The sequence below is a fragment of the Ascaphus truei genome, unplaced genomic scaffold, assembly GCF_040206685.1.
Source record: "Ascaphus truei isolate aAscTru1 unplaced genomic scaffold, aAscTru1.hap1 HAP1_SCAFFOLD_286, whole genome shotgun sequence".
Lineage (NCBI taxonomy): Eukaryota > Metazoa > Chordata > Amphibia > Anura > Ascaphidae > Ascaphus > Ascaphus truei.
In genome coordinates this window covers 477337-489552 of record NW_027455816.1, presented here as the reverse complement: position 1 = coordinate 489552, position 12216 = coordinate 477337, and the positions used below count along the sequence as shown (strand labels likewise).

Here is a 12216-nt window from a genome sequence, read left to right as displayed (position 1 = left end):
GGAGCCTGTGACCCAGCGCCTGTATGTACAGGAGGAGGAGGAGGGGAGCCTGTGACCCAGCGCCTGTATGTACAGGAGGAGGAGGAGGAGGGGAGCCTGTGACCCAGCGCCTGTATGTACAGGAGGAGGAGGAGGGGAGCCTGTGACCCAGCGCCTGTATGTACAGGAGGAGGAGGAGGAGGGGAGCCTGTGACCCAGCGCCTGTATGTACAGGAGGAGGAGGAGGGGAGCCTGTGACCCAGCGCCTGTATGTACAGGAGGAGGAGGAGGAGGGGAGCCTGTGACCCAGCGCCTGTATGTACAGGAGGAGGAGGGGAGCCTGTGACCCAGCGCCTGTATGTACAGGAGGAGGGGAGCCTGTGACCCAGCGCCTGTATGTACAGGAGGAGGAGGAGGGGAGCCTGTGACCCAGCGCCTGTATGTACAGGAGGAGGAGGAGGAGGGGAGCCTGTGACCCAGCGCCTGTATGTACAGGAGGAGGAGGAGGGGAGCCTGTGACCCAGCGCCTGTATGTACAGGAGGAGGAGGAGGAGGGGAGCCTGTGACCCAGCGCCTGTATGTACAGGAGGAGGAGGAGGAGAGCCTGTGACCCAGCGCCTGTATGTACAGGAGGAGGAGGGGAGCCTGTGACCCAGCGCCTGTATGTACAGGAGGAGGAGGGGAGCCTGTGACCCAGCGCCTGTATGTACAGGAGGAAGAGGAGGGGAGCTAGTGACCCAGCGCCTGTATGTACAGGAGGAGGAGGAGGGAGGGAGCCTGTGATCCAGCGCCTGTATGTACAGGAGGAGGAGGAGGAGGAGGGGAGCCTGTGACCCAGCGCCTGTATGTACAGGAGGAGGAGGAGGAGGGGAGCCTGTGACCCAGCGCCTGTATGTACAGGAGGAGGAGGAGGAGGGGAGCCTGTGACCCAGCGCCTGTATGTACAGGAGGAGGAGGAGGGGAGCCTGTGACCCAGCGCCTGTATGTACAGGAGGAGGAGGAGGGGAGCCTGTGACCCAGCGCCTGTATGTACAGGAGGAGGAGGAGGGGTGCCTGTGAGTTTATAGGGGTTTTCTGACCTGTCGCCTCCGATGGTGCCGTGCTCGTCATCCTCCATCTCCTCCTCCAGATCCATGTCTAGCTCCGCTCCATAATCAGAGCGAGTGTACGTGTACCCACTGAGAGAGGTTGAGGAGAGGAGAGAGCCGGTATCAGTGAGGTGAGGGGTAGGGAGACAGGAGAGGAGAGGGGGAGGTGGAATGCGCACACGGCACACACACACACACACACACGGCGCGCACACTGCACACGGCGCGCACGCACACACTGCATACGGCAGGCACGCACGCACACACTGCATACGGCAGGCACGCACACACTGCATACGGCAGGCACGCACACACACACACTGCATACGGCAGGCACGCACGCGCACACTGCATACGGCAGGCACGCACACACACACACTGCATACGGCAGGCACGCACGCGCACACTGCATACGGCAGGCACGCGCACACTGCATACGGCAGGCACGCACGCACGCACGCACTGCATACGGCAGGCACGCACACTGCATACGGCAGGCACGCGCACACTGCATACGGCAGGCACGCACGCGCACACTGCATACGGCACGCACGCACACACTGCATACGGCAGGCACGCACACTGCATACGGCAGGCACGCGCACACTGCATACGGCAGGCACGCACGCGCACACTGCATACGGCAGGCACGCACACACTGCATACGGCAGGCACGCACGCGCACACTGCATACGGCAGGCACGCACACACTGCATACGGCAGGCACGCACACACTGCATACGGCAGGCACGCACACACTGCATACGGCAGGTATGCACGCACGCACGCACACACTGCATACGGCAGGCACGCACGCACGCACGCACACACTGCATACGGCAGGCACGCACACACTGCATACGGCAGGCACGCACTGCATACGGCAGGCACGCACGCGCACACTGCATACGGCAGGCACGCACTGCATACGGCAGGCACGCACGCACACTGCATACGGCAGGCACGCACACACTGCATACGGCAGGCACGCGCACACTGCATACGGCAGGCACGCACGTACTGCATACGGCAGGCACGCGCGCACTGCATACGGCAGGCACGCACGCACACACTGCATACGGCAGGCACGCACGCACGCTGCATACGGCAGGCACGCACGCACACTGCATACGGCAGGCACGCACGCACACACTGCATACGGCAGGCACGCACACACTGCCTACGGCAGGCACGCACGCACACTGCATACGGCAGGCACGCACACACTGCATACGGCAGGCACGCACGCACACTGCATACGGCAGGCACGCACACACACACTGCATACGGCAGGCACGCACGCACACTGCATACGGCAGGCACGCACACACACACTGCATACGGCAGGCACGCACGCACACACTGCATACGGCGCGCACGCACAAACTGCATACGGCAGGCACGCACGCACACACTGCATACGGCAGGCACGCACTGCATACGGCAGGCACACACTGCATACGGCAGGCACACACTGCATACGGCAGGCACGCACGCGCACACTGCATACGGCAGGCACACACTGCATACGGCAGGCACGCACGCACACTGCATACGGCAGGCACGCACACACTGCATACGGCAGGCACGCGCACACTGCATACGGCAGGCACGCACGTACTGCATACGGCAGGCACGCGCGCACTGCATACGGCAGGCACGCACGCACACACTGCATACGGCAGGCACGCACGCACACTGCATACGGCAGGCACGCACGCGCACACTGCATACGGCAGGCACGCGCACACTGCATACGGCAGGCACGCGCACACTGCATACGGCAGGCACGCGCACACTGCATACGGCAGGCACGCGCACACTGCATACGGCAGGCACGCACGCACACACTGCCTACGGCAGGCACGCACGCACACACTGCCTACGGCAGGCACGCACGCACACTGCATACGGCAGGCACGCACACACTGCATACGGCAGGCACGCACGCACACACTGCATACGGCAGGCACGCACGCACACACTGCCTACGGCAGGCACGCACGCACACTGCATACGGCAGGCACGCACACACTGCATACGGCAGGCACGCACGCACACACTGCATACGGCAGGCACGCACGCACACTCTGCATACGGCAGGCACCCACACACTGCATACGGCAGGCACGCACGCACACTGCATACGGCAGGCACGCACACACTGCAAACGGCAGGCACGCACACTCTGCATACGGCAAGCACGTACACACTGCATACGGCAGGCACGCACACACTGCATACGGCAGGCACGCACACACTGCATACGGCAGGCACGCACGCACACTGCATACGGCAGGCACGCACGCACACTGCATACGGCAGGCACGCACACACTGCATACGGCAGGCACGCACACACTGCATACGGCAGGCACGCACGCACACACTGCATACGGCAGGCACGCACGCACACACTGCATACGGCAGGCACGCACACACTGCATACGGCAGGCACGCACGCACACACTGCATACGGCAGGCACGCACGCACACACTGCATACGGCAGGCACGCACACACTGCATACGGCAGGCACGCACGCACACACTGCATACGGCAGGCACGCACGCACACACTGCATACGGCAGGCACGCACACACTGCATACGGCAGGCACGCACGCACACACTGCATACGGCAGGCACGCACGCACACACTGCATACGGCAGGCACGCACGCACACACTGCATACGGCAGGCACGCACGCACACACTGCATACGGCAGGCACGCACGCACACACTGCATACGGCAGGCACGCACGCACACACTGCATACGGCAGGCACGCACGCACACACTGCATACGGCAGGCACGCACACACTGCATAGGGCAGGCACGCACGCACTGCATACGGCAGGCACGCACGCACACACTGCATACGGCAGGCACGCACGCACACACTGCATACGGCAGGCACGCACGCACACACTGCATACGGCAGGCACGCACACACACACTGCATACGGCAGGCAGGCACGCACGCACTGCATAGGGCAGGCACGCACGCACACACTGCATACGGCAGGCACGCACGCACACACTGCATACGGCAGGCACGCACGCACACTGCATACGGCAGGCACGCGCGCACACTGCATACGGCAGGCACGCGCGCACACTGCATACGGCAGGCACGCGCGCACACTGCATACGGCAGGCACGCGCGCACACTGCATACGGCAGGCACGCACACACTGCATACGGCAGGCACGCACACACTGCATATGGCAGGCACGCACACACTGCATACGGCAGGCATGCACGCACACTGCATACGGCAGGCACGCACGCACACACTGCATACGGCAGGCACGCACGCACACACTGCATACGGCAGGCACGCACACACTGCATACGGCAGGCACGCACGCACACACTGCATACGGCAGGCACGCACGCACTGCATACGGCAGGCACGCACACACTGCATACGGCAGGCACGCACGCACACACTGCATACGGCAGGCACGCACGCACACTGCATACGGCAGGCACGCACGCACACTGCATACGGCAGGCACGCACGCACACACTGCATACGGCAGGCACACACTGCATATGGCAGGCACGCACACACTGCATACGGCAGGCACGCACGCACACACACACTGCATACGGCAGGCACGCACGCACACTGCATACGGCAGGCACGCACACACTGCATACGGCAGGCACGCACGCACACTGCATACGGCAGGCACGCACGCACACTGCATACGGCAGGCACGCACGCACACTGCATACGGCAGGCACGCACGCACACTGCATACGGCAGGCACGCACGCACACTGCATACGGCAGGCACGCACACACTGCATACGGCAGGCACGCACACACTGCATACGGCAGGCACGCACACACTGCAGGCACGTACGCACACACTGCATACGGCAGGCACGCACGCACACACTGCATACGGCAGGCACGCACGCACACACTGCATACGGCAGGCAGGCACGCACGCACACTGCATACGGCAGGCACGCACACACTGCATACGGCAGGCACGCACACACTGCATACGGCAGGCACGTACGCACACACTGCATACGGCAGGCACGCACGCACACACACACTGCATGCGGCAGGCACGCACACACTGCATACGGCAGGCACGCACGCACACACTGCATGCGGCAGGCACGCACGCACACACTGCATGCGGCGCGCACTTTTTATTTTTATTTACTTCTTATCTTTTAATGTAACAATGTATCTGTTGTCATAACTCTGTGCCCAGGACATGCGTGAGAACGAGAGGTAACTCTCACTGTATTACTGCCTGTAACACGTTATAACTCTGTGCCCAGGACATGCGTGAGAACGAGAGGTAACTCTCACTGTATTACTGCCTGTAACACATGTTATAACTCTGTGCCCAGGACATGCGTGAGAACGAGAGGTAACTCTCACTGTATTACTGCCTGTAACACGTTATAACTCTGTGCCCAGGACACGCGTGAGAACGAGAAGTAACTCTCACTGTATTACTGCCTGTAACACACGTTATAACTCTGTGCCCAGGACATGCGTGAGAACAAGAGGTAACTCTCACTGTATTACTGACTGTAACACACGTTATAACTCTGTGCCCAGGACATGCGTGAGAACGAGAGGTAACTCTCACTGTATTACTGCCTGTAACACGTTATAACTCTGTGCCCAGGACACGCGTGAGAACGAGAGGTAACTCTCACTGTATTACTGCCTGTAACACGTTATAACTCTGTGCCCAGGACACGCGTGAGAACGGGAGGTAACTCTCACTGTATTACTGCCTGTAACACGTTATAACTCTGTGCCCAGGACATGCGTGAGAACGAGCGGTAACTCTCACTGTATTACTGCCTGTAACACATTTATATAAATGAGTGCTCGCTCTGCTACCTCTGTGACACTATCAATATGGCAGCTGTTAGAGCGCAGCGCAGTGCGTGCAGCTGTACACAGAAATGGTCAGTGGACACACAGCTATTTAAGTAGGGGAAGTATATGAAACCGGCATTTTGGGTGTCCCTCGTGTGATTATCGGGTCACAAGCGGTTACCTGATGGAGCGGCAGGTAAAGAAAACGATTCTCTTCAGTTTCTGGTTGTAGAAGAAATAATTGAAAGACCACAAACTTCCCTCCTCCCCAAAGGGGTCCGAGTCCAGGTCCGGATTGTAACTGCAGAGAGAGAGGGGACGGAAAGCATCAGAACCAGCGGGAGGGGGGGGGGGGCCCTCAAACCCGAAATGTCTACATGCGTCTCCCTCCCCGCTGCTGGAAGGCGAATAATAATAATATAGAAAACATTGTCTGTGGTTGTTGCCGATTGGTTGGCGGTGGCTCACGCTCTGATTGGCCTGCAGGGTGGGGTGACGTCGCAAACACGGCTATACACGCCCTCGCCCTCACACCGCGTGTCCCTCTGACCGAGAGACACACGCCATGCAGCGAACTCCCTAAACCCACATCAGTGCAAACCCACCCAAGCGGGACCGCCAGGTACCACCCACCCCACCCGCTGCTCACACCCTCCATCCGCCGCTCCTCACCTCAACGCCCTACCTCTCAGCCGCCTGACACACAGCACCCACCCCCCCCACCTCTCAGCCGCCTGACACACAGCACCCGCCCCCCCCACCCCTCAGCCGCCTGACACACAGCACCCGCACCCCCCACCCCTCAGCCGCCTGACACACAGCACCCGCCCCCCCACCCCTCAGCCGCCTGACACACAGCACCCTCCCCCCCAACGCCTCAGCCGCCTGACACACAGCACCCGCCCCCCCCCCACCCCTCAGCCGCCTGACACACAGCACCCGCCCCCCCCACCCCTCAGCCGCCTGACACACAGCACCCGCCCACAGCTCATCCCCACAACACCCCGCCCAGGGGTAATTTCCCAGAATCCCTTGCTGCAGTGGAAGCGCTGTATGCTGGGTGATAATGGAGAAAGGCAGGGTTGCAGACCTGTCCAAGACATGCAAGTGAGTATACAGGGATATTTCCATGTGATATATTAGTGACGGTAGGGGGTGACCAGGCTCTCAAATAAAAGTTAAACCCGTTTTGGTTACGCCTGATCTGTGTATAAGGGTCCAAGAGTTAGCCCTTGGGCCCAGTAACATTGTATCTTTACCTTGTGTTACCTGTAATAAAGGTATGTTTGTGTTTTTCCCGGGCGCGCAGTAAAGCAGGGATTGCTGGGGGGTGGGGGTCCGGAGCGGTCGGCTCCCTTATAAATGTGCACGGGAATCATGCCTGCTTTTCGGACACATGTAGCACATTGTTCTGGCAATACCTCCCCTTGAAAATGCAAGCGCAACTCACCACTAGGGTACCCTGCTTCAGCACAGCTCAGAAAGGTGAATGAGGCACAGGGATGAACAGGTATCCCTGTAGCTGAGGGAATCCCTGGGTAATGGGGAGTACCCCAGCTAGTGCCAAGGTGCCCCAGAACCTGTATTGGGTTTGTGGGCTATGGAAGTCCCCTGTAAAGTATAGAAAAACCTGACCTGTTTAGGGGCTTTTGGGGTTCCCCGTGTCGTAGAAACCTCAGATTTTGGGAGTGTAAGGTTTAGATGGGATATTTCGGCGAACATGTATTCCTTTTTTTGCACGAGTTCGGGGGGCCCTGCTACTGGGGTTCCCTGATTCTCCCCGGCGTGCAGGCACTATTTGGGGGTACGCGGGGTGAATTACATTGGGGCTGCACCGTGTCCCCCAGACTCCTGTTTTTCGAGCCCAGATATCCCCAACTTATTTCCCACACATAAGGTTCCCCAAGGTTTATACTTTATTAAAGTATGGCTCACAGGGGGTTATACTGTATGTATAAAAAGCTATGCAGTCAGCCTAAGCATTTGCATATGAGCCAGAATGTCTGCCTATCCACCTGGCCTCAAAGGTCAGAGGTGTCAGGCCATTTGGTAGCAAGTAGGGGCAGAGGAAAAAGCCCCAACAGCCATTTTGGTTCTCTCAGTCTGCAGTCTTCCCCGCAGAAAGCCACGCCCCTTTCCCTGACATCAGCCACATCAGCCCTGCTCTGATTGGCTGGTGGGAAATATTCTTACGCTCGAATCCATGTTAAAACATAGGGGACGGTAGTTCATAAAAGGGGCTACGTGTGGGCGAGTCTCTCTCAGTCTTCTCAGGCGTACACATCGCCTTGGGACTGGTCCAGTGACGCACCGGTAAGGTTCGCAGGGAATTCCTAGCCCAGCTGAGGACTGGTTCTGAGGGGTAAGGTTACTGGCCCAGTGACGCACCGGTAAGGTTCCCAGGGAATTCCTAGCCCAGCGGAGGACTGGTTCTGAGGGGTAAGGTTACTGGCCCAGTGACGCGCCGGTAAGGTTCCCAGGGAATTCCTAGCCCAGCTGAGGACTGGTTCTGAGGGGTAAGGTTACTGGCCCAGTGACGCACCGGTAAGGTTCCCAGGGAATTCCTAGCCCAGCGGAGGACTGGTTCTGAGGGGTAAGGTTACTGGCCCAGTGACGCGCCGGTAAGGTTCCCAGGGAATTCCTAGCCCAGCGGAGGACTGGTTCTGAGGGGTAAGGTTACTGGCCCAGTGACGCGCCGGTAAGGTTCCCAGGGAATTCCTAGCCCAGCTGAGGACTGGTTCTGAGGGGTAAGGTTACTGGCCCAGTGACGCGCCGGTAAGGTTCCCAGGGAATTCCTAGCCCAGCTGAGGACTGGTTCTGAGGGGTAAGGTTACTGGCCCAGTGACGCGCCGGTAAGGTTCCCAGGGAATTCCTAGCCCAGCTGAGGACTGGTTCTGAGGGGTAAGGTTACTGGCCCAGTGACACGCCGGTAAGGTTCCCAGGGAATTCCTAGCCCAGCTGAGGACTGGTTCTGAGGGGTAAGGTTACTGGCCCAGTGACGCGCCGGTAAGGTACCCAGGGAATTCCTAGCCCAGCTGAGGACTGGTTCTGAGGGGTAAGGTTACTGGCCCAGTGACGCGCCGGTAAGGTTCCCAGGGAATTCCTAGCCCAGCGGAGGACTGGTTCTGAGGGGTAAGGTTACTGGCCCAGTGACGCGCCGGTAAGGTTCCCAGGGAATTCCTAGCCCAGCTGAGGACTGGTTCTGAGGGGTAAGGTTACTGGCCCAGTGACGCGCCGGTAAGGTTCCCAGGGAATTCCTAGCCCAGCTGAGGACTGGTTCTGAGGGGTAAGGTTACTGGCCCAGTGACACACCGGTAAGGTTCCCAGGGAACTCCTAGCCCAGCTGAGGACTGGTTCTGAGGGGTAAGGTTACTGGCCCAGTGACGCGCCGGTAAGGTTCCCAGGGAATTCCTAGCCCAGCGGAGGACTGGTTCTGAGGGGTAAGGTTACTGGCCCAGTGACGCGCCGGTAAGGTTCCCAGGGAATTCCTAGCCCAGCTGAGGACTGGTTCTGAGGGGTAAGGTTACTGGCCCAGTGACGCGCCGGTAAGGTTCCCAGGGAATTCCTAGCCCAGCTGAGGACTGGTTCTGAGGGGTAAGGTTACTGGCCCAGTGACACGCCGGTAAGGTTCCCAGGGAATTCCTAGCCCAGCTGAGGACTGGTTCTGAGGGGTAAGGTTACTGGCCCAGTGACGCGCCGGTAAGGTTCCCAGGGAATTCCTAGCCCAGCTGAGGACTGGTTCTGAGGGGTAAGGTTACTGGCCCAGTGACGCGCCGGTAAGGTTCCCAGGGAATTCCTAGCCCAGCGGAGGACTGGTTCTGAGGGGTAAGGTTACTGGCCCAGTGACGCGCCGGTAAGGTTCCCAGGGAATTCCTAGCCCAGCTGAGGACTGGTTCTGAGGGGTAAGGTTACTGGCCCAGTGACGCGCCGGTAAGGTTCCCAGGGAATTCCTAGCCCAGCTGAGGACTGGTTCTGAGGGGTAAGGTTACTGGCCCAGTGACGCGCCGGTAAGGTTCCCAGGGAATTCCTAGCCCAGCGGAGGACTGGTTCTGAGGGGTAAGGTTACTGGCCCAGTGATGCGCCGGTAAGGTTCCCAGGGAATTCCTAGCCCAGCGGAGGACTGGTTCTGAGGGGTAAGGTTACTGGCCCAGTGACGCGCCGGTAAGGTTCCCAGGGAATTCCTAGCCCAGCTGAGGACTGGTTCTGAGGGGTAAGGTTACTGGCCCAGTGACGCGCCGGTAAGGTTCGCAGGGAATTCCTAGCCCAGCGGAGGACTGGTTCTGAGGGGTATGGTTACTGGCCCAGTGACACGCCGGTAAGGTTCCCAGGGAATTCCTAGCCCAGCTGAGGACTGGTTCTGAGGGGTAAGGTTACTGGCCCAGTGACGCGCCGGTAAGGTTCCCAGGGAATTCCTAGCCCAGCTGAGGACTGGTTCTGAGGGGTAAGGTTACTGGCCCAGTGACGCGCCGGTAAGGTTCCCAGGGAATTCCTAGCCCAGCTGAGGACTGGTTCTGAGGGGTAAGGTTACTGGCCCAGTGACGCGCCGGTAAGGTTCCCAGGGAATTCCTAGCCCAGCGGAGGACTGGTTCTGAGGGGTAAGGTTACTGGCCCAGTGACGCACCGGTAAGGTTCCCAGGGAATTCCTAGCCCAGCTGAGGACTGGTTCTGAGGGGTAAGGTTACTGGCCCAGTGACGCGCCGGTAAGGTTCCCAGGGAATTCCTAGCCCAGCTGAGGACTGGTTCTGAGGGGTACGGTTACTGGCCCAGTGACGCGCCGGTAAGGTTCCCAGGGAATTCCTAGCCCAGCGGAGGACTGGTTCTGAGGGGTAAGGTTACTGGCCCAGTGACGCACCGGTAAGGTTCCCAGGGAATTCCTAGCCCAGCTGAGGACTGGTTCTGAGGGGTACGGTTACTGGCCCAGTGACGCGCCGGTAAGGTTCCCAGGGAATTCCTAGCCCAGCGGAGGACTGGTTCTGAGGGGTAAGGTTACTGGCCCAGTGACACGCCGGTAAGGTTCCCAGGGAATTCCTAGCCCAGCGGAGGACTGGTTCTGAGGGGTAAGGTTACTGGCCCAGTGACACGCCGGTAAGGTTCGCAGGGAATTCCTAGCCCAGCGGAGGACTGGTTCTGAGGGGTAAGGTTACTGGCCCAGTGACGCGCCGGTAAGGTTCCCAGGGAATTCCTAGCCCAGCGGAGGACTGGTTCTGAGGGGTAAGGTTACTGGCCCAGTGACGCGCCGGTAAGGTTCCCAGGGAATTCCTAGCCCAGCTGAGGACTGGTTCTGAGGGGTAAGGTTACTGGCCCAGTGACACGCCGGTAAGGTTCCCAGGGAATTCCTAGCCCAGCTGAGGACTGGTTCTGAGGGGTAAGGTTACTGGTCCAGGCTTATTCCAGCTCTGTGGAGGGAACAAGGTCAGCCTTTGCTGAAGCAGGCGCCGTGCACCTAGGAAAGCCTAGTTTTATTCCCAGACCCAAAGTAAGTGTGTATATTCTCTGTATTTTGTATTTCTGTGCGTTTCCGAGGTCTTATCCGATTTTATTTCATTATTGTGTTTTGTCTATTGACTGATCCCTTTAAATATAAATGGTGTTAAAAGTCTTGTGCTACCGTGAGACCAGCAGAATCCAATCCTCTGGCACCTTCCTGACATTTTCAGTGACCATGCAATAGCGTACTGTGTAAGGAAAATTAAACCGCCCCAATCAAGCCCTAAAGTTCTCCTCACTAGAACATTTAGAAACTTTAACCCACAGCAGTTTGTGGCTGACCTTACCACAGAATCAACTTAATAGCTCCATGGGTTACATCCGACCGTATAGCGCTCTACCATCTTCGGCCGCGCTTATAGTGCCGGCTACAGCGACGTCGCACAGCAAGTAGATGTAATCTGTCACGGGCGCCTATAGTGGGCACGTCACAGCGACCATAATCGCTGAAGTCAATAGATTGATATTTACCGCGACGGCCGCACCACGTGGCTGCAATAAACCAATCACAGAGCCTCGGCCTGACGTCGCCGCCCCTTGCAGCCAGCGACATCGCAAACACTGAATTACAACTTTTTTTGACGGCGATATCACCCATTGCGTCGCCGTCAATGTAGCCTGCACTATAAGCTCAGCCTTAGGGATGTCATGTGGAAAAGCTACAAAGTAACTGGCACTAAACGGGGATCTCAATCAATCACTACAGCAGGCTGCGGAACGCGTGCACAATGTTACTCTGCCAATCACTACAGCAGGCTGCGGAACGCGTGCACAATGTTACTCTGCCAATCCCTAC

At 59.0% G+C, this 12216-nt stretch overlaps 1 protein-coding gene across 1 annotated transcript in view; it reads right to left on the bottom strand.

Annotated features, from left to right (window-relative positions):
- Positions 1–1012: 1012 nt before the first annotated feature.
- The window catches only part of MAF1 (MAF1 negative regulator of RNA polymerase III), a gene marked incomplete at its 3' end in the record, with an annotated part of 86698 nt that continues 75494 nt past the window's right edge, over positions 1013–12216 (bottom strand). Inside the window, exons 7-8 of the mRNA XM_075583107.1 lie at positions 6115–6234; positions 1013–1157 (exon numbers count right to left, since the gene is read on the bottom strand). Coding sequence (XP_075439222.1) covers positions 1013–1157; positions 6115–6234 — 265 coding nt within the window. The remainder of the gene's footprint in view (positions 1158–6114; positions 6235–12216) is intronic.